General features: G+C 33.7%; 2 protein-coding genes across 4 annotated transcripts; both read right to left on the bottom strand.

Annotated features, from left to right (window-relative positions):
- Positions 1-1,111: 1,111 nt before the first annotated feature.
- LOC105122099 (rhamnogalacturonate lyase B-like) lies at positions 1,112-6,524 on the bottom strand. The gene is made up of 17 exons (XM_011021016.1): positions 6,096-6,524; positions 5,833-5,950; positions 4,909-4,975; positions 4,668-4,789; positions 4,502-4,552; positions 4,170-4,289; positions 3,965-4,084; positions 3,702-3,837; positions 3,347-3,517; positions 3,045-3,200; positions 2,840-2,946; positions 2,666-2,756; positions 2,434-2,575; positions 2,077-2,236; positions 1,878-1,991; positions 1,665-1,791; positions 1,112-1,551 (listed from the first exon to the last, which is right to left on the bottom strand). Exons 2-17 carry the CDS (start codon positions 5,931-5,933, stop codon positions 1,312-1,314), a joined length of 2,025 nt encoding a protein of 674 aa, XP_011019318.1. The 5' UTR covers positions 5,934-5,950; positions 6,096-6,524; the 3' UTR covers positions 1,112-1,311.
- Positions 6,525-14,411: 7,887 nt separating this feature from the next.
- On the bottom strand, positions 14,412-22,787 carry LOC105122098 (3beta-hydroxysteroid-dehydrogenase/decarboxylase isoform 2). 3 transcript variants are annotated; one of them, XM_011021014.1, is made up of 14 exons: positions 22,597-22,787; positions 22,243-22,490; positions 21,994-22,083; positions 21,757-21,890; positions 21,488-21,658; positions 20,758-20,883; positions 19,161-19,240; positions 18,168-18,366; positions 17,291-17,396; positions 16,514-16,688; positions 15,951-16,107; positions 15,234-15,300; positions 14,687-14,873; positions 14,412-14,647 (listed from the first exon to the last, which is right to left on the bottom strand). In XM_011021014.1, the coding sequence occupies exons 2-13, from the start codon at positions 22,472-22,474 to the stop codon at positions 14,728-14,730; spliced, it is 1,683 nt and encodes a 560-aa protein (XP_011019316.1). In that variant the 5' UTR covers positions 22,475-22,490; positions 22,597-22,787; the 3' UTR covers positions 14,412-14,647; positions 14,687-14,727. The 3 variants fall into 3 exon arrangements, with proteins under 3 accessions (XP_011019316.1, XP_011019317.1, XP_011019315.1); XM_011021015.1 differs by having other exon boundaries at positions 14,412-14,657; positions 14,697-14,873; XM_011021013.1 differs by having other exon boundaries at positions 14,412-14,873.
- Between the last annotated feature and the right edge of the window lie 652 nt (positions 22,788-23,439).

Here is a 23,439-nt window from a genome sequence, read left to right as displayed (position 1 = left end):
ATTATTAAATCAAATTAAATCTGATTCAATTTAATTAATTAAATCATCCAAGTATAAAAAGTTTTTTTTTAATAAAAATAATATTAGAATTTATTATTAGTATTTTTATTAACAATTATATTAATTTTTTAAAATTAGATTTATTACTAATATATATGGTTTATATTTATGCTGTGTTCTTTTTTTATATTTATACTTTGTAGGGATTTGAGCAAAATAAAAGATGTTTTAGATTTTATTAGTCTTGATAGCATTAATCCAACTTTATATTTAAAATATTTTATGTTAAAATATTTTCTTTTATAATATTTTAATATTTTATTTAAGTTGAATTACTTTAAGTTAAAGATTTATTTAATTTTAATTATTTAAAAATATTTAAAATATTAAAATTATATTTGTTTGATATTATTTTGCATTTTATAATTTATAATTAATTTATCTTGAATATATATATATATAAATTCCGAAACAGGATACTAAAACACTTTAAAATTAAAACATTTCATTCTAATTTAAAAAACAAAATATTTATCGAAATAAAATTTACAACGCTCGATGTCAGAGAACATTGTTTTTCAGTTAAAAATCCCCTGTTACCCGGCTATTCTAAACGAAATCAAATTTCCTATCTAGACTTGAGGGTTCTAGCAGAACTTCAAAGACGACTCCACCCCTAACGAGGGGGAAGAAAGGGAATGTTTTGGGACAAGATTAGTGCTAGGTTAGATTAAACCCTCTAGTGATTCCCAATTCATGATGTACAAGGAGCGCTGATAAACTAAAACCATTTGTTTATTTCTCATAAACTAGCTAGCAATGATGGGCATGCACCCAAAACACAGTGACCAAAAGCAATAATTCATTCATCTTAAACACCCAAAACAGAGATCAAAGTTAAGAAAAAACAGGAACAAATACGTGATCACTAAGGAAATGTTGTCTCACCTTGTTTAAGACAAGAAATTGGTTGGTGTAAGAATCCAGGTTTTATGCACTGCTGTTGCTAATGACCAAATACTGATGTTTTCTTATAGGGTTTGTTTTACAAGTTGCAAGTTGTAACCATGCAGAGAAAGATGTCTCCTCGAACCATTGACAAAGAAAGAACAACGGAAAGGCACAGCCGAATTATTACTGACATAAAAAGAAAAAAGGAAACATGGGAAATGGAAATTTGCGGGCCTCTATCATTGTTGGAATTCAAATTTTTTCTTCTGTATAAAAGAATATGAATTATACCATCAATATTGAATTAACATATAATCTATGTATTGGATCCTACGAATAATAGGATTCCTTTACAACTGATCAAGTTCCTCTTGGTCCTTCTAAACGAATGTAATCATACATGACACCATGGAAGGGGCCATCGCTTCTAGCCTGAGTGAGATAAATTGTATTTTTTCCCTCGACAAGCTGAGAGCCTGGGACATCAATGCCATACAACCAGTACAACCCATGAATCCCATGTCTTGCAATCGCATTATCCTTTCCTACGGCTCCTGTTGTGAATAGTGGCCGATCGCTACTTGGATAGTTGAACCGAACCTTTTGACCAAATTATAGCAACTCTTAGTATTATTTGATTAAAGAGAACTGCAATTCTAGCAACAGGTAAAATGGTGGCAGATAATGAGAAGGACAAGTTGTAATTTACCTACCTGTATTTCGGATGCAGTAGCTGAAGCCAAGGCCAATCGGAGAGTGTAGTTTTCATTTCGGTTAACATTTTCGAGTTCAAAGATAATCTGCCAAGTTGTTGGGTCGTACGTCTTATTTCCTGCATCTCTGTTGTTGATCAAGTGTTAGAATTAGCAGTGGCGAAGTTAGCTAAATAGCCAGCTTACTGCTAAAAGATTAAGTGAGACAAATACCTGGTAACATGGGCAAAGAACCAGTCTTCAACATTACTAATACCAATGGTATAAACGAGATCATCGATGGGATATAAATCGGAGTATCGGTTCCACAATCCATATTGCCTAAACCTGGACATATAAAGAGTTATATGGATATATGAAAGGGAAGAAAAATCTGCAGCCGGAATGCGTGGCAGTTTTGACGAGGGCTTACTTTTCTGATGGATCAATGGTGTACAATTTATTCATCAGTGTTGGGTATCCGTCTGGTACGTAGAACTCTGCAGCTGTGCGGTCAGGAATGCCTATATCCCACAGAGTAGGACCATTTCTTGGAGGCTCGTATATAAGGCGACCAAATCTGATCCTAGATCCTGCATTTTTTATGTGATAATCAAGCTATTAACCAGAGCAAAAAGGAGGAGGACAAAGAAGCAAGAGTCTCATAGTTTTCAATATAACTACGTCTGCATTTGACACCTTACACATAGTAGGCAACAAAAGGAAAATCCATTTTTATCCTATTACAGGTAACTCTTGATCAAGAAGAGAGAGGGAAAGATTATCATACCTGGATTAATTGTTATGTTAGCATCATACTTGTAATCCCCAATGACACCAGGAACCCATGCATACAAACTATAGTTCCCAGCTCTGACATTTTTAATCACAAAATGCCCATGTCTGTCAGCTCGAATCCAGAATTGATAACCCTGAAAAAAGAACATTTTTTTCAGAAGAAGAAGATAGATAAATCTCTGGATAATTCAAATCAAGATTTTTCAAGTTCAAACTGAAGTTACCTTGGATTCTGTTTGCCATGAGCCCACATCTCCTGGCGCGGCCAAACCCACATAAGCAAAGGAGGCATACGTTAAACTCTCATTGACGTATCTGAAATGAAAGGGAAAAAATAACAATTGTTAGCAATTATTTACTTCAACCATGTTGATCATCCAGAGTCACCATAGCATTACCGGTCACGAACTAGTAATTGGCCAGTGACAGCACCGCGCTGATCTGAAGAAGGGAAATCTTCTGATTGAGGAAAATCGTATGGCCACCGATTGACTTCTATTGACATCTAAATTAATCGATGAAACATCGTGTTACAGTCAATAAAAATGTATGATCCGTAATTTGTCTCAATAGAATCAGTAGTTGAATTAGCAGATTTATAACCTGTTCCTTAGCATCCTCCCAAAGTATCGAGGAATCTTCTTTCGGTGAAATAGAATTAAGATAGACGAATACCGGGCCAAGGACCTTTTTCCATGGCTCTCCATTTCTGTATGCTGTATTCAAGTCCTTCCCAGCATAATGTGTGCTCGTGAACATCTACATGTGAGTGAAGGAATTAGACAAAAGCTGAACATAGCAAGTTAGCAAATTATGCCGACAAGCGACAACCTCTAGGCACTAAAGGAATCAGACATGAATATGTATCACAGAATTTGGATAAATTAGAGAGTTGGGTTGCTTACATTGAGAACAACGGGGCCCACATGGGAAGTAAGATCCTGCTTGTTGGGTCCACCAACGCGGAATTCATTACTGGGTGTGATCATCCAAAATCCCACAGGGGGGTCCTCTGCAATCCACCCGTGCACCTTATTATCTTTGTCCTCGCATGAGTACTGGTACTTGTCATCCACCTGCACCTCACATTATGTCACGGGACTTTCAGACAACGGACGCAAGGGACAAGATTGACGAAAAAATTCACCGAGCCAGCAATGAAAATCCCCTAGCAGAGGCTAGCTAGTGACAACCATGCCTGTCACTTTTCAACTATTTATGTTTGGCACATCAGAGTAATTAAGATGAAATAAGTGTTACCTCTCCTCTAAGTTTTGGGTTTATCGGTTTGGTCAGAAGAACAGCTTCGGGATAAGCCAGAGGCTGGCCAGTTACGCGGTCTTCAGGCATTGGCATGATCCTTTTCCTGGAGTCCGATAATGCCATGTAGTGAAACCTGAAAAAAATAAATTCCAGGCGTTACTTGTACAGTAAATCAGATCAGTCGTTGGTTACTGCTAGCACTACTACAGTAGAACTCATCGATTAATAGCAAATTGAATGGATTTTGTTTTAGTTTTTACTTGTCTTTTTGGAGCTTGAAAACGACTCTAATTTGATCCATGTCAACATCGGGCCATCCTTCCAAGCGTTCCAATATGGTGTACAAGTAGAGCCCCGACTGACCACGCCTTACTATATATCTGCAAACATGGAATTAAATTAATATGAAAGCATATTTTAACTCTTCATGGTATTAAAGCATTTTGTAGAATATTTAGACTTCACCTTTTGTCTACATTCAAAGGAACTGTGGAGTTTCCCATTGAAAGATCCCATGTTTTGGTGAAGGATACCTCCACTTGGTTTTCATCTTCCATTATCACTCTAAAATCTGTAGCTACTAACCTACAGAGTAGAAGAATTTTAAATTACAAAACAACTTTCCAAGCCAATTTAAGCTTGGTATCAGGGCATATGCACCCAAAACTGTGCAATTTGCTGCTCTGCACCGGTCAGGACATTCATATTTCTTAAGAATATAAGAGGATCTAAATCTAGTATCATGGCATTGGCTTATGTCAACATTTAGAGAGAGAAAGAGAGAGAGAGAAATTTACTTGTCGAAGATGATGGGATCTCCTGGCTTGTTCCAGACGACGTCCCAGTATCTGTATTCGAAATATCGTGAAGTGCAATTAGTATAATTGCTCTCGCTAACCCAGATGAAAGGATTCTACAGAAGATTGAACAGGTTTTTACACGATTAAAATGAAATGTTCATACCCTCGATTATCTTCATCGTTAACGATTTCAAGCACGTTGTCGATTCCTTTGTATTTAATTCCGGTAACATCACCATCTGGACTGGAGAATGTGACTTCGACGAGTCCATTATCAATCACCACCTGAGAAGGCCAAAAAAACCAATTAATTACGAAAAATTGTACAAGTATGATGCCTTCATGCTCATCAATGGTTAATTGGTAACTTAATTATATAGCCAAAATAATGTATGATCGAGTACCCGTTGACGATTCTTTGTATTTAGCTGAACCCCAAGAGCCGAGCTGTCGCTGGTCCTTGGAATTTTTCTGCATAGTAAATCACGGTAACATATATTACCTCACAATAAAGCTTACATAAATATATATCCCTTTTTATTTTTATAATTATTTACATTTTCTGAGAATTCAAAATGTTAAAGTAAGAATTTATGAACATTTATTTGTGCCATAGAAGTCATGGAATTTTTTATAATATTAAAAGAATAACTGCAGCGCTCACGTAATAAAAAATAAGGAGGAGAGAAAAATAGAGAAAACAAAATCAATTTCTAAGTTTAAATATATAAAAATTGAAATGCCGTGGGTCCGAATCTTCATGTATTGTAGATGACAATTAACAAATCAACTCACAGGCGTGCCCTGCTTTTGAAGGCAAAACATGCCACTGCACAGCCTTTTAAAAGTTGGACCTATTTATGGCTAGATTCTTCTTAACTTATGTTTTAGCCTAATCAGGACCTTAATTAGTTTAATGCTCTAATGTTTGAGAAGGGGGAGGAACCAAATACTACGTATGAAAATGGTCGTTTAATTTGACTGTAAATGTGAAAAAAGAACAAGACAAGAATAAAAAGATGTGCAGCACCAAACTGTGGGGTGTTGGCCACCATTCACCACAGAAAACATGACGCAAAAATTATTGAAGGAGAGGAAAAAGTTATCGAAAAAGTTGTTCTGTGAATGTCTGCCTTGAATTCACCTGTTCCAACTACGAACAGTTTCGAGACATGTGAACATAACAATAATAATCTAATTAGTGCATTCTCTCTCTCTCTCTCTCTCTCTATCTCTATCTCTTCCAGCTTTCTTTCTCTCCACAAACACACACACGAACAAAAAGAAATGTGAAATGAAGGGGGGGAAAGCTGGGGACGAGGACGAACCTGACTAGGGTCTTCGCGAAAGCAGCTGTGAAGTAGCAGAAGATGATGAGCCAGACGACCGAGGTCAGATGACACCCGCCACGACAACGCACATTCTTCATTTTTGTGATCGTGAATTCTACAATATTACCCAACAAAATGAAACTTAAAAGACGAGAAAGTTTTCCATGCATAAACTTGGAAACAGCTAAAAGGGAAAGGGAAGGATAGAAGATAATTGCTATTAAACTAAGATTACCAGAAGGGAGAAAGCATAGACATACCTTGCTTAATGCCGAGGTGTATCCAGAAAGCTGTTATCCAAAGCAAGAGGAAGTACACTATTTAGAAAGGAATGAAGCACAAGTTATCAAATAGGAATAACTTTCATTTATCTTATCGTCTTTCTTTACAGAGTTACTAACTAGCTAATAATTAAATCTGCTTAATCAACTCAGAAACGGGCAAGGATTGGTTTAAAGGACGTGATCAATGACCTTTTAATAACTCAAGAATGATTCTCGGGTGCTTTTATATGTGTTTACAACACTCGGGAGTTTTTTATTATTATAATTTATTTATGTTTTCCTATGCTAGGAGAAAATACGCCGAGAGAAAGACCCAAGGTGCTTTTTTGTGGGGTTTCACGGTTGAGTTTTGGAGGGATTTATGTCATCTTTTATAGAGATGATTTGGCTACAGAAGAGAATATCTCGTTGTCTACATTTTCATGCTCGGTGAAAGAGATTTAGTCTTCATACGCAAAACCTGGTGCACCATATTATCTAGCCAGCCACAAACCAAAACACAAGACAGAGCATCACGCGGTCAATAGGAAAATAAATGAATTCATTCAAAGCTGCTCATGCAAGACCTTTGAAAATGTGACACAGTTTGGTAAATATTGAAGAAAAAGGTCAGATTTTGGGCTCAACAGCAATCAATGGAAGGCTATTTCATAACGGTAGAAGTCTTTGATGCTGCCTAACCTTTTGATTGCCGAAGCGAACCGGCATAGAATTAAGTTAATCAAACAAAATTTCGTGTGTCCACACACACGCACACACACACTTGTATAATAAAAGAATTTGAGAGGGATTTTCCACAATAAAAAAGCAGGGAATTTACATGTTTTGGAGAACACTTTCTTTTCAAAAAGAGATAGCAACTCTATTGCCTTCTTGAGATAGATTGCGGCAACTTAAATTCCCATTTCTTTTTAGTCAAATATTTGAAAACAATTACATAGGAGACTTGGAGGAAGGAGCAGCTTTTTTCATTATGGTCTTGGTGAACTTTTACTTGGGTCTATGTCTTCTTTAATTTTAATTAATGCAGCCTATTATAATTATATTTGGAACATTTCCCTTTTTATTTGGATACTCATACATCATTTTTTTCCCCAAATAAATACGATACATATTTGGAACATTTCCCTTTTTATTTGGATACTCATACATAATTTTTTTTCCCAAATAAATACGATACTGAGCTATTCTAGATATTCGCACTTCCTTTTATGTCCTAGAAAACCTAGAAAAAAGAAATTATTTTAGATATACTTCACTTTTAAACTTTAATTTGATGTATAGGTTCATATGATATGATGGGAAATTTAGAAAGGAAAGCTATTTTAGATTTACTTGCCTTTCACGTAGACTTTTATGATATGATAGAAAATCTAGAAAGAAAATAGAAAATAGAACAAAGTCCAAATTAACAAAATTAAAAGAAAATCATTTTTTTTCTTTTTCATAAGAGTCTCATGGTTAATTATTGTAGGATAAAAAGATTCTTGTAAAATCTTCCACTTAACTATCGAGTTAATGTTTTAATATATGTAAGTATTAACTCATAATAGTTTAATTACGCGAATGAATGGCATGCACGCTTATGTAGCATGGCTTCTATAAAATATATTACATTCCGTACGATTACAGGATCAAATATAAAAAATAGTGGAATTACAAGTTATATATATCAATTTTGACTGGCTAGTTTGTTAGTTAGAATGCTAAGCTACGGAATTTTTGGATTTATTAATAGAATTTTTTTTAGTATTTATACTTAAAATTTGTTGATTTAAATTTTACGGGTAGGTTCACAGACATAATTAATTTATCGATGATTTTTTATATATTGGTAAATCTATCAATAATAATTTTTTTGATGAATTTACTGACAGAAAAAATAATAATAAAATAAATTTACCCACTTTATTTCGTCGGTATTTTCATTGATAAATATACCATATAACCGGTAAAAAAATTATATGTCAAACAAACCATTTGTCATTCCTTCAGTGAGTAAACAATGATAATAACATTTGTAATAATTCTTTTTCAGCTCTCTGGAATATACCGACGAACAAAGTTCATCGATAACCCTATTACTAATAATTTAAATATATATATGTGTATTTAAAAAAAAAACTGTTGAATAGAAACAAAATGATAATTAAATTAAATTAAATTAATATAAAAATAAAATATTTATTATAAATTTAAATATTTATAAGTTCAAATACAATTAATTTATAATAGAGATGCTGGAGGACGAGGAGAAGAGTCTTTGCTGGGACCATGAGATGAATAAAAGAGAGCATATGTACCACTTATATGTAATCTCATCTTTTTACAAATCAATGGAGTTTAGTAATCTCAACACTAAATTGTCCATAATCAGCAGTAAGATGAGTTGTTTGAGCTTGAATTTGAGTTGTTTGAGCTTGAATTTATTGATCTAAAATCACCTCGAACTCTGGAGTTTGAGTGCTTGAAATCAATTGAGAGCATCTGACATTTGAAACACTGCGAGCCTTCTACAAGGCCTGGACCATAGGATTTACCAATAGATATTATGGGGTATATTTAATAAGAAAAATTCACTTTTTACTGACAAAATATTTTTACTTGTATGTCTATTTATATTTACTAATTTTCTAGTAGCAATATTTTCCATGAGGTTAGTTTAAATTAATGGGAAATAAAAAGTTCATTTACCTTTGAGTTTGAGTCGTATATATTATTATTGAAGTGACATATTTATATTTATATTTGATTAATCCTATTTGTAAAGGTGTTTTAAACTTCTATCACAACAACATAGAAGGATAAATTAGTGTTGAGCTGCACTAGGAGGATAAAACTCATTTAAATTCTATAGTAATAACCATTTTACCGTTTGAACTTACATTATGGTGTTCAAACTCGCCTGAATTCCAAATTTTATGATAATAATTACAAAATAAATAAATTATTATATAAATATATATATAATCAATTCTTTACCAACCGAAAGTGAAGCCACTCACTCCATATTCTGATGGGCGATGTCACCTTTGTATTACTCACTCCATATTCTGATGGGCGATGCCACCTTTGTGTTATCTTTTTCTTTATATATATGTATACAATTATTATTTTAAGAGCCAGTTTTAAAGGGAAATTAATGAAGGACCAAACGCAATACGATATGAAGCTGGGAAATACGGCGGTGATGTTAAATACTTTAGTCTAAAACCTTGGGTTAGTGCATTTCGCATTCATTTTGGAAATGGCCCAATCCTTCAAGAACGTTCTTCGTATTATTATTATTATTATTATTATTATTATTATTATTATTACTCGAGAAAGTACTTGTCTACTTGATTTCGAAAACGTTAACCTCGTTAGTCTCTCGTCAAAGTTCGTTAATTTTGTCGACCGGAGAGCAAGACGAGAATATCACGGCCGGATATCTCAGTCCAAATTTGACGAAAGGCATGCATCCATTCGTAATTTAAGCATGCGTTATAATTTATGTTTTTCTCTCTGTATATTGATTATTATTTTTAATAGATTTTATTATAAAAATCTTCTAAGAATATTCTTCATTAAATTCAAAGTAAATTTCATCTCCACCTTTATGCCAAGGTTCATTCTCGTGGCACACACCCAGTACAACATTGAAACTGACAACCGCCTGGTGCTGTGGCGGAGTCATGCTTTTTAAATAGTTTTAGATGTTTTTTTTATATATAATTTTGAATTATTTTGATATGTTTGTTAAAAAATCATTTTAATTTAATAATTTAAATTATTAGATAAGATATTAGAATATAATTTATATTATTGTTTAACAATATCAATATTAAAAATGAATTTTAAAAATAAAAATTATTTTAATATATTTTTAAATAAATAATAAACATTATTATGACAGCAAAGACTTCCTGAAATAAAAAAACTACTATAGTAGCAAACAAAATGAGATTTTGTTTTTGTGTAATTCTGGGAGAATGGACAAGGGCACAGCAAATGGTGGCAGGAATATGGCGCAGTCCAATACGATAATGGGATCCAACCTTAGTGGATGTCGCCTGTTAATTTGCAAGTGGATCCTTCCAACCGTCCAAAGAATGTCTTTTTGTCTGTATCCTTTTTTTCCTTTAATTTTTTGTTCTTTCTCGTATGTCGAACTTCTGCTTGGAAAATTAACAAAGAAAATGGTTGGCCGCCGGAATTAGAAACCTCAAGCAGACGTCGGAGTCAGCTTGCTCGTAGGGGTAGAGGAAAACGGAGAGACTTGAGACTCCAAGACGCCATCCAGTCTCTTTGAAACTTGACTAGAGCCCCTCATTTATAGATCATTTTGAGTTCTGATTTTTCTGTTGACTACTTGAAAAAAAGAAAAAAAAAACCATTCTCTATGCAGTGGAGTCCTCATGGCATTAAATAATTAAGTTGGTAATTCAGTAACTTTCTTTTGGCTTCATTTGACTATATATATATACATAACCGATATTGTCAAAGGATTAGGAATGTTACAAGGAATTATTCCAACCACCCATCGCGAAATATATCCCAATTCGGTGGGTTTATTTTCCTTATCTACGTTTGATTTACGAGAAAAGATTGGAAAACATTAGTTTTTCATGAATAAGGAAAATATATATACTTTGTTTTTTCCATTCATATTCTACGCTAATAATAATAACATCAGCTAGTCTTCATTAGCACGATCATTTACCAAAAAGAAAATATATTTTTCAAATAAATGTTTTTATTTTTCCCCAGCAAGTTATATGTATTAGTTTCTTGACGTAGGAGGAGATTGGTCGACCTCGTGTTCTAGTTGAACAATGCAAGTTTTTTCAATCAGCTTAACCAACCCCGTTTAGTTGTTGAACAAGTCCTGGGACTCCTTTTCTCTCTTCTTGTTCAACGGCTGCAAGATACTCCTGAAATTAATTCATACCAACTGCAAGATTTATTAATTTCTATTCTTCAATCTTATCTGGATTCAAAACAAGGAATTAAGAATTGAAATGATATCTTCTCGCCCAAATGTCAACTTCTTCTTCGATGTTTCAAGAATATTATCATATTCTGGACCAACTTCCATGCATGATGATTAATGTTTTGCCTTGTGTTTACATCTATAAAAAATATTTCGTTTCTTTTTAAAAATTTACAAAACAATATTTTTAATCCTTTTGAATTTCTCTACACCTTTTTCCAATAATTACTTGCAAAATACAAAACATGTAAGATACCAGGATGGAGCTGGTAGCATTTAACACGGGAGGCTAAAATTAATATGACAAGATATATTATTAAAAAAAATTATTTGTTCAAAATAAAAACATTATATTATTTTATATTTAATAAAAAATAAAAAATTAAAATATTTTGCGAGGATCCGGCCCAGCTTGCCTCCCTAATTCCACCCATATAAAACACGTTTAATTTGCTTTAAAATAATAGGACATAAAAATTGAAAAGAGGAGGAGTAGTTATGACAAAAAAATGCTTTTTTTCTATATTAAAAAAACATTTAAAGACATTTCGTAGTTGTTCAACATTTTGGAAAGAAAAAAAAAATCAAAACTGAACATATGACCTGTTATGCTTAATTGTTAATTTTCCACAAGTAAGAACATGCCGAACAATTCCTAATTTTCTTGTAAGTGGAGGTACTTTGACCTAAAAAAGTCTTTCAAACTTGTTAATTTACTGTACAAAAAACATGAAATCTTAGAAAAAAACTCCTAAAACCTAATTATCTGTTTTTTTTTTGGTGTTTTTTTCAGGGCATTGAAGATGTCTTACTATTTAAAAAAAGAAAAAGACCTCTGTACCCTAATTTACTACTACAATCTATAATAATTTGCCCTAGTGCTACACTGTTTTTCCAAGCCCATTATATTTTTGGTGTGTGTGTGTGTCTATATATATATATATATATAACGATGAAATTAAGAAATCAAGACACTCGTGCCTTCTACGGTCGAAAGTCGAAACTAGAGTTCCATGTAAAGAGAGTCTGAATGCGGCTTCCCCACTGCTGTGGTTTCTGCGTTTTCATGCCTTTTATTTTCTTTTTAATGATTCCAATGTTTTGAAATTCTAGCTTTTACCAAATATCAGCCGTTCGATCATGCAGGATGACAGGTATTCAGCCATCTAAAAGGATAGTAGTAGCCCATGATTGGATGTCAGGCATTCAGCCATCTGAAAGGGTAATATTAATCCTGTTTATTTTTTCATTTCAAAATATTTTTATATTTTTATATTTTTAAATAATTTTTTTTTAAAATATTTTTATATTTTTAAATAATTTTTTTGGATATTAAAAATAATTTTTTTAAAAAAATATTATTTTAATATATTTTTAATAGTTCCAATAAAATTTTTGGTTTTAATAGAGACCACATTGAATAGATTGTATTGAGTATATAAGAAGAAGAAAATATTCCACATGAAAAAAAAAAAAACTCTCCTTAAAGATTTTATTAGTACAGACTTTTAATAGTTTAGGTAATAACATTAAATTAAGAGATTGCTTGGTTAAAAAGGCTTTGCTTGGTGGAATCATTGTGGTTCAAGGTAAGCCTCTTGATGGGTTCTACTTTGATATTTTATAACATCAAGAACATGATATTAATTTAGAATTAAAATTACCAACAAAGTTATTTTATTTTGCATTTATTTTTAAATTCAAAGTTTATTTTGTTGACAACTATATCTTTTTGAATTAATCTACTTGTTTTTTTTTTAATCATTTGAATTAAGCTATACTTGATAGTTAGTTTAACCAAAGAATTAAATTGTTATTCATTAACAATCATATAGGTTGATATGTAGTACTGTTGTTTAAAGCTCTAAAATCCGTAAATAAAACTTTTATTACATTAAATTAGTTGTTTGTTACCCTTCCTGTTCTTTTACTTTTCGAGCTTCTAGAAACTTGATTGCATCCTAACGTGTCATTTCTTGGCGAGATAAGTACAGGTCTGAGATCACATGAGTTTTCAGTGTTTTAATAGAAAGCAGAGTTTTTGCCTTGCTTGACCAACTGAAGAAGTCAAAACCTAATTAATGCCGTAATTAATTAGGGGAATGTAGACGAAGGAACCCAATCATTGATAAAAACGAAGTTCAAGCATGCATGTATTTACTCGCAATTTTTCGTATTTTGTTCCTCTAAATTGACCTGCAAAACGTGTAGTCGTTCCTCAATTTGTTCTAGGATCATCTCCTGGATGATTGATGATGGCTGACCAGAAAATTAAATTAACGTGCAGTCGTTCATCAGGAGTGTAACGAGGCTGAGCCCAATAGTTTAAGAGTGCGAAGTTCTAACACCATAACTAGCCAATGGCCCACCTGCTACCAAGAAGAGTATACCTTTTAGTTTAAACTGAAGCTTCCTGTTAAGATCTAAAAGTGGCGTTAATGAATATAATTGGGTTGGATTTTAACTCATTGTTCACCGTGCGTTATATCGCAGATCATCCTGCCTATCATCAAGTCTCATACTCGACAACTTCTTTAACGTTGAAGGCACCTTTATCTTCTCTTCCTTCATAACCATCTTAAAACGATTTTGATATGCAGAAAGTCTATTGTCGTATTAAGAAACAGGGACTACAACATATATATATATATATATATATATATGTTGACATTGTATTAAGATCCTACTCTATTGCCAATGATCAAGCTTGATTGTGTACAAGCAGGAAACAATAACGGGAGATTGATGATCTGCATTAATTGTCATGATTGGCAAGTTATTGTGGCTTGATTTGCTTGGCTATTTTCCTTTAAGACTCCCCCTCGATTTGGGAGTGCATGTTAATGACATCCACTTATGAAGCAAGACTTCAAATTGAGTGGAGCTTAATGGTTTAATAAACATGTCTGCTGGCTGATTCTTGGTTTGAATGTAAGCTGTGAATCATCCCTACTTGAATTTTCTCACCCATCAAATGACAGTCGATCTTTGTGTGTTTAGTTCGCTTACAAGAAACTGGATTTACTGCTATGTTGATTGATCTTGGATCTCATAATCATGAAGCGCAATCGATTACTTCTCTCCCATTTCTCATATTTAGCTTTTTCTTCAGGCGAAGTTCCATCAGTTGGCTTATCAGGTTCATCTTCATCAAGAGCAATATGCGAGTTTCCATTAAAACTTGAGAGATGTTCCATGCTCAATAATCATGCTGTTTAACATGCAGGCAAACTGTATGGAACAACGTAGAAGAGACACGCTACCGCAACATATTCTTCAAAATTGAAGAATAAAAATTTCTGGAACAAGTTTTAATGCAGTTTCCATTAAAACAAAGGAAAATTGCATGTTAATCAAGAAGAAAAATCAGTGTAGAATAACATACAAGTCAGCTCCCATGTATAATTCAAGTTCCAAAACAAAACAGGAGTAGCTTATTTCCACAAAGGATTCTCTATAGACAAACATGAGCAGAATTGCATCTAACCCAAAACCGTATGACAAACCCCACATTTCAAAATCAAACTACCGAGTGAAAGAGTCCCCTCGGTACCAGACACAATACACTACCAAGTGAAAGAGTCAAGTCGGTACCACACAATACAAGCATGCGGATGAAAAAATGGAAGTCAGCCATCAATCTTTCTTCTTGGAACCAACTACCTTTTTGGTGATATCAGATTTCATTTTGCAACCCAAAGAGAGAGCTTCCAAAAACATAGAATCAATTGCTTGTTCGTTTCTCTCATACAAATAGAATGCAGCAAAAGCAACAGGAAGTCCTGCAATAATAAACAGAGCACAAAACCACACTTATTCACACTGACTGCTGTGATTAAAGAAAAAAGACATTAAAAAATTAAACATATAATGGTAGTCGGAAGATGACTAGAAGAAACTCCGTTAAAATGGCTGCATCTGGAATATAATTAAATGGGGCAAGCAGAATTCTGATTAAATTGTACTTAAAGACAGTTATAACAGGTAAGAGGTCATGTCAAAACTTTTGGCATGGCTTGCTCTTTTCAATTTAAAGTATTAGGCTTGATGTAATTGCTACAAGGTTATAGGGTTGAAAATTAAAAGAAGGAAAATTGCATATCTGCATATTTATGCCCATACAAGAACAACAGAGAGCGTACCTATAATAAATAAGGTCTGAAATGAAATGGCTCCAAGGAAGCTAAGAATCAATAGTGATATCACCACCTGTTCCATTACAAATGGAAAACCTTAGCAAATGGCACATGGCATCCCAACTTTTAAACAAGAATGGCTAAACTACCCAACTCTTTGAATAGGTAAAATCAAGCACTTCAAAAGCACAATAAAATTTGCAACAAACTTATTTCTGCTGTAACTTAAAGAACAAAATTACATATTTAATGCATTTAGTTAAATAATGCAAGATTCAATTCCAATGTAGGAGCTCATAGCTATAGCAATCAGGCGGTAGGGCTTGTTATTTTACATGTTCGATAAAGTAACGATATCTCAAGCAAGAAATTATCATTTAGCAGTGTCAAGTATCGGATAGAAGCTTTCATTACATGAAAGCATCTATTCTTTCATTATCAGTTTAGTATCTTTGCATTCTGATGATATCTCAAGCAAGAAATTGTCATTTAGCAGTGTCAAGTATCGGACAGAAGCTTTCATTACATGAAAGCATGAAAGCATCTATTCTTACATTATCAGTTTAGTATCTTTGCATTCTGTACATGCAAACCCTGTTCAGAACTAGCATGCAGATGTACAACAGTTTCTGAACTAAGAAAAGAATGTGCAAATCCAAATATGAATTTACTACACTACAGAATAAGACTTGTAATAAGAAACCTGTAAAGAACAGTGAATACCTGGAAGAATAATGACCAGTCATTTCCCTTGCAAAGAGATTTTAAAACATTAACAGCAGCATTCCATGATGAAGCCACTGAAAGGGCAGTTTGATGCGACCTCTCCTCTGACAAGTTGAAATATGACATGGGAATTTTTTCAATTGTATATCCAAACCTGCACCAAAAAGAAAATTTTACTGTACAGAACTGATGTTCCTTGATTAAAGAGCAGTGACCTTCTGTCAGTCCCCCACTGTATCAGAAGATTGAGGACATGCTTGGTGTTTGAAATTCGAGCAAGCAATTTCTGAATTTTCAGCTTATAGATTATGATGTTGAAAACCCAAAACTTCACAGGTTTCATTATATTCTTTAATAGTGGAAAATTTGTTCCCAGAAAAGATAAATGTGATAAGAACCACATGCAAGGAACCCCTGGCACCACATGTAAAACACTTGGACCTTTGGATTCAGGATATGGCTTATAGATATCATATTCTTAAGTGATAAAAAAAATGCTTCTTTAAGAAACAAAAGATTGGCTTATTGACAAGTGAAAAAAGGAACGCAGGCATGCATACACTTTCTCTGGTAAATTTCCATGGATGAACAAGAAGACTGATACCACCAAGAGAAGCTTTGAAGCAGCAGTAACAATGGTGGACTGAGATGCAATGAAGTTGTAGTAAATTGCAACCAGAACTAACAACGTTATCAATGTCTGCTTTTTATCCTTCCAAAGCAGTGTATCAGCAACTGAAAATGGCAACAGTCGAAAATATATTAGTTCCAATAGATGGTAAAGTTCACACACATCCATAGAGGAGGGAGGGGTGGGGGGATGAGTGTTGAGATAACTAGCTAAAGGGAAAGACTGATATCAACTTGTTCCACACCAAAAAAAAATATGCATGTTATGATGTCCCCACAACTTTCAACCGCTAACATTCCTATTCTGCATGTTAAATTCATCAAGTTCCTTGAAGTGAAATAAAAATGAAATGCCCAATTCTATCGTTTTCAGGCATGTGGAAACCAGCTCAAACCCCTCAATCCTTTCATCTTTTGTGACCTACAATCGCTTGTTAAAATACCAAATCCATGGTTCGGCACAAACTTTTTCTATTTTCAATGTTCCCACTTACATTGTTTAATGTTTTCAACAGTTCAGCATCCATAAAAATGCAGCCAGCATTATAAGCATGCAATGGGTGATTTGTACACAAGTTTCTGGTCGATTTCAGTTTTATATAGAACTCGGCATTCAACAGCATAGTTAAAAATGCTTTCAGGGAGCTAATATCCTGCAGAGCCAGACATGATAAATACGACGAAGAACAGAAATCGATGACTTGTACCCCTTCCACTTCCAAGACATATGGAGGCTTTAGATGGCCCTTCTCTTTTAGGTTGATTTTCAGCCCTTAAGTGTGGATATGACTCAAGCGTCCTTTTTAAGCCTTCCTGCAAAAAATCATAATCACATTACCACAAGAAAAATTGCCTATCTAATTGTAGTGGAATTAAAAAAGGTAGGGTATAGCATGCATTTTGAATTGGTGTTTATGTTTGTTGGTTGGTAAGAGCATTCATCCAAATCTACATTCAAGTTAGAGAGTGTGCTGTACTGACCACTAAGATTGTGTTCCAAAATCTGAACTATTCAAAATGCACAAAACATAATAAGAATAATGTATCTGTGGACCTTCAAGCACGTTAGAATAACAGTACAAAGCATTTACATTGACTGCAACAATAGTGACAATGAGATCTGAGCAGCTAGTAAGGATAAAAGCATTTATCAATAATTCAGGTTTGAAAGAAAGCTGTGCTGACAGGTAAGATGGTGTTACAAAGCATTTATCGATTGACATTCAGGTTTGAGAGAAACCTGTGCTGACAGGTAAGATGGTGTTACAAAATCTGAACAACTCAGAATGCCCAAAACATATAAAAATATTTTTTCTTGCGATGGACTTTCAAACTAGTTAGAATAACTATTCAAAGTGTTTAAACTTACTATAACAATGTTGTAAGAGAAACTGAGAAACTAGAATGAAAATATTGAACACTTAATGCAGGGTTTAAATCTAATTTTTATAGCAACATCTAATTAAGGTTCTGTATAAACTATTCAGAAGGTGTAGCAAATCTCAACAAAAGTTTGTGAAAACTACCAAATAATTCTACATCATGTCATGTAGAAAAGCTAATTGTCATGGGATGTTGGAAAACCTCAAGTGGTACAATAGGTGCGTAACCAAGTCTATCCTTCGCTTTTGAACAATTAAAAGATCTGCTGCATGCGAGTAGTCTAATTCTTGAAGGTATCAGCTGCGGAACTTTCATCCCATATGGGCCAAATATCTTATATATCCACTCTATAACTTGTGCGATCGGCATCACAGCAAAGGCGGGAATCTTTATTCTTGGTCTGCAAACTACAACAATTCAGATAGCAGAAATTGCGGACTAGCAAATACATAAATGATTTTTGTTTCTAGCTTCCTGCATACAAGGAGAAAATGATTTTTTTTTTCTAATTTCCTGCATACAAGGAGACATAATGAATTAAGATGAAACATTTATTATTGCATTGTTTATGAAGAAATTCTATTTTCATAATTAAAAGAGAGAAAATACTTTATTCCTACTTCCTTCACCCAACTCAAAAAAAAACAATAACAGTTGTTTATTTAAAAAAAAAACATACAGAATGCTTATGCTATGTTGGGAAGAAGGTACTGAAATCTCATGCAACAGAATGGATGAAGAAGAAAAGAAGTAGCATCTCCTTCCTTTATTACATTACATTCAATTATAATGTAACATATCTATTTTTAATAATATGTCTATTACAACATTACATTCAATTACAATGTAACATATCTATTTTTAATAATATGAAATAGGTTGCATCTAAGAAGCATGCCATATGATTCTAGACACTTAAAATCAACACCCTAACACAAGATGAGGAAGACTCGACTGGATATGACCAATGTGGAGGTTCAGAAGGAAAGAAAATGTGCACAATGGCCAAGGCAAAAACATAAGTCATCTTATTTGTTGAAAACTAGAGAGAGAAACAGTTAAAAATCAGGATAACAAAACTAAGAAGAGAGGAAAGGAAAAGCAAACACTTAGTAACAACTGAGTAATTTGATCAAACTATGAGATATAAATAAGCATTTGGACACAACTGGCGAATGAAAAGAGTTAGAGTACCTCTCATAGCCAAGGCCTTCCAATATAAGTGATGTAAATTCCCAAAACTTTATGGGCTCCATGTTGGTTATAAAATATGCCTGCAAATCTAATCTATTTTAGCTATAAGCAATCTCCGGATCACGTCAGCATGTAAATAACAGTTTCAAAGTATGACACTGCACTGATTTAAGTGAAAAAAAATAGAAAGCAAGATATCATGGAATAATCAGGACCTTCTCACAATTTACCTCAAGAACCTTCTCACTTATTCTGTTTTCCAGCATTTTCTGAAGCATTTCAGAATCTAGATTGATATAAACCATGTCGCAATCGCACAAGTTCTTGTTAAAGCTAACATGCTAAAGCATCAAGAAGATATTATTTCTCTTCATATCATCACACAGCATATGAATTAGAAGTTAAAAGGGGATTTCCTTTAGACTACAGGTAAAGGGCTCTCTCAAGGACTTCATATGGCTTTGCATGAAATCGTACATATCAATTTCCTACATGACACAAAGGGTGAGATGTAGATGATGCACTTTGATCTTTACGTCTTCCCGAATCAAAGTGACTAGGAAGGTTCAAACCTTCAAGGTGACTTCGCCACTTTCAGGCCAACTTTGACACAGGAAGGTTTAAAAGCTTTGGCTTGTCAGCCAAGGTAGAGGCATGCAAATCAAGAATATGCTGTTGTGGTCCTCATAGACAAATGTGCCTATTGTCTTCTTAGGCCTGGTTTCACCAGAGAAATTAGTTGACCAAATCTACCTTGTATTCTCTCTTAGTCATGTCATCCATCTTTCTTATTTATGTATCTCTGCCATGTGACTTGCAGAAAATGAACTGATACTGTCTGTACACAGCTAGACAAGGACCAATTATCTTCACCTGATTTTCTTAAGCCAAATAAATATTGATATCTATCCCATTTGTAGTGTGTATGAAATCTCATTAGCCAGAGCGTCTCCAACTAAAATTGTGAATATAATCTTGCATGCAAATACCAACCAAACTAGCGTTGTTCTATCAATTCATGCATGGAAAGAACTTACAAAACTAGAATATGTCAAAGAATCAATTCAACCTAATAGCTTAAGGTGTTTGGTGAGGTCCCAAAATATGATTTATATTATTCTCTAACACACCCCTTCAAGTGAAAGCCATTTGGGCTTGAAACTTGCACAGACCTAGATTACATGTACTTAATTTTTATCAAATAAATATGAATTGTGAGATTTGAACTCGTGACCGCTTTGTCATCAAGACTCTGATACTATTTCAAAGAACCAATTCAACCTAATAACTTAAATTGTTAGGTGAGGTCTCAAGATATGATTTATATTATTCTCTAACAAAATATGATTGCAGGACTCAAACGCAAGATAGAAGTTATAGGCAGCAAGTGTACTCTTCGCAGATAAGAAATAGAATTATTGAAAATTAGAATTCTTAGAATTATTGAAAATTAGAATAAACTCCTGACTCAAACTTCGTTTTTGCAATCCTCTAGTTATATACAACAATAGATCTGAATAGAAGAGATAACAAGAAAAGTTAATGGCGTGCACACATGTTCTTGAAAGAAAAATGGAAGAGCAGAAAAAGATGGCACCTGCCCAGCCGCTTTCTCTGCAACCTCCTGTTCTGATGCTAGAGCTCGATCAGCACATATGTGGGCATGTGCCACATTTTCAACATATGTGAAATCATAGATGTTATTGCCGTCACCAATCATGAACTGCTCAAACAATAATAAAGGAAGAAAGATGACCATTGGATGTAATGAAAGAAACATACCACATATGCATCAGTAACTGCATAGAACTGCAGCAACGGGGAATGAAAGTAACTTAAATATGTGCATGGCAAATGGCTAATGCAAAAGAGGGTATGGAACATAATTTGATGGCTATGGACATCAATTTTTGGTCTAGAATAAAATTTTTCAAATCATATCTAAAATATTAGCATGGTTTTCAATAAGAATTCAGGTCAACATAACTTTATTAGCCATCCAAACTGATAAGCTGACTTCAGGAAACTAACATGAAAAGCATGAAAAAGTATTCAATAAAATTTCAACCTCCTTCAAAGCTACATTGACTTTTCATTTAGAGCACACTTATTTCTTCCACTCCATACTAGCACTATAAGAAGACATTTAATAAGTTCATAGAAACCTGTAACCAACAGATATTCAGAAACAATCCACGAATTTTGTAGTGCTTAGTGATCATCTTCAAATAGCATTTGGTCAAGCACTGTGCATGGCTGCACTCACACATTATCTCTTAAAAATCCTAATAAGTTATATCACGTTTTTACTTAAAAGAAATATTTACCTTCGATTTCCCAGCCCTTGCAGCAGCAACCAATGATGGAACAAACAACCTATCTCCAGGGCCAAATATGCTGCTAGGCCGTAAACTACATGTCAACAGTCCATTAGTACCATTGGCCTTGAGAATCGCAGCCTCACCTTCTGCTTTAGTTGCTGAATATGAATCGAGAGGCTGAAACAGTTTAAAGAAGAAGAAAAAGATTCATCTCCACTAAGCAATTCATTAATCCCAAATCAAATTCAACCGAACAATACCAGTATTGCTAATACCTTATCTGTATACGGCAATGACTCATCTCCATTAATGATTCCATGAATTCCATCAAAAACCACACTAGCTGAGCTTGTATAGATAAGCCTCTTCACTTTTAGCTCCACACATGCATCAATTACATTCTTTGTTCCTATATAAATTACAGGGGCGGGGGGGACCTAATAAATAAAATAGAAAAAACCAGGAACTTCATAAATCAAACTCAAGGCAGCAAAAAAAAAGAAGGTATTAACCTTGAACGTTGACAGAGTAGTGAAGCTGTTGGCTATTAACAGACGAATTAGGAGCTGCCATGTGGAACACGACTTCAGCTCCTTCAATAACTGAAAAAACCAAAAAACAAAATAAATTAGGAGCTGCCATGTGGAACACGACTTCAGCTCCTTCAATAACTGAAAAAACCAAAAACCAAAATAAAAATAAAAAGATTGCTTGAAATTACTTAATTAGCTAAAAATCAATCGAGATGGTGGTTATGTAACCTTTGAGTACTTGAGGTTTGTCACGGAGATCGGCGGAGACATAGTTAGCACGGCCAGATTTCAAGGCGTGACCGAGGACTCCATTTTGCTCCTCCGTGGTGAGGGTAATTTGGGGTTCCAAATCGGCTATACGAACAGAAAACAAGTCGTATTGAATTAGCATTTCTACTAAATGGCGGGCTGCAAATCCCCTGCCTCCAGTCACCACACACCATCTCTCCTCCCCTGACATTATCGATACAGGCCTCCTGCAAGTTAAAAAGAAAAAGAAAAGAAAAATCAAAGCATTGCTGCAATGCGGATTCGGTATCTGCTAAGCTTTAAAGAGCATAGGAAGTGACGTTAGTGGCTGACCTTTCAGTCTCTTCTGTGGTTGCTGATGCTTGATTGGGATCTGGGTTTGAAAGGTTTGCTATATAATAAAATAACGGAGGAGTAGAGGAGCAAGATTGAGGGAATCTCCTATTCCTGCCAGCCGATTTCTATTTTGTTTTAATGGTTTATTCTCTTGAGGGCTCTCCAACGGAAAACAAAATCTCCGACGACGTATCGTTTCTTGAATCTATTTATTGACTTTTTTTAGAAGAATTCAATTATAGCACTGGACATATTTTGGAGACAATTCATTTACAATCAAATACATAGTTGTTTATTATGGTTATTTGAAAGTACTATAATTATAATGCTTCAAGTTAACGAAATTAATTAGATGAAGTTTACGGTGCTTATACTTTTTAGTTCATAATCACTTAAAAATGAATGTTTTATTTCTTAAATAATTTCCTTTTCTTTTATAACAAGACAAATGATTTTTTTATTAAATTACAATTAATTTTCACAACTATTAATTTCCGAGTAATTAGTTAACGTTTTTTATAAATTATTAAGACATTTAATTTTATCAGCGTCTGTCCTCTTAGCTCTAATTTTTTAATGTCAATACTACTTTAATAAAAAGCTTTTATTGTTGGTGTTTTTTTTAATATATGTTTTATTGTTTGAGAACTGATTCAAAGTTAATTATTCAATTTAATTAGATATGTATATTAAATATGCATGATTCTCAATAAAGCTGCCATGTATTTTATTTGATATTATATTTAAAATTAGTATATTAATAAAAGAATATAATTTATCTACTAAATTTATTTATTAATATAATAATGATAAAAACAGCAATGACTCGTCAATTTTTCA

Source organism: Populus euphratica, unplaced genomic scaffold (genome assembly GCF_000495115.2).
Source record: "Populus euphratica unplaced genomic scaffold, PopEup_1.0 scaffold19.1, whole genome shotgun sequence".
Lineage (NCBI taxonomy): Eukaryota > Viridiplantae > Streptophyta > Magnoliopsida > Malpighiales > Salicaceae > Populus > Populus euphratica.
This window is presented reverse-complemented; position numbering and strand designations above follow the sequence as displayed.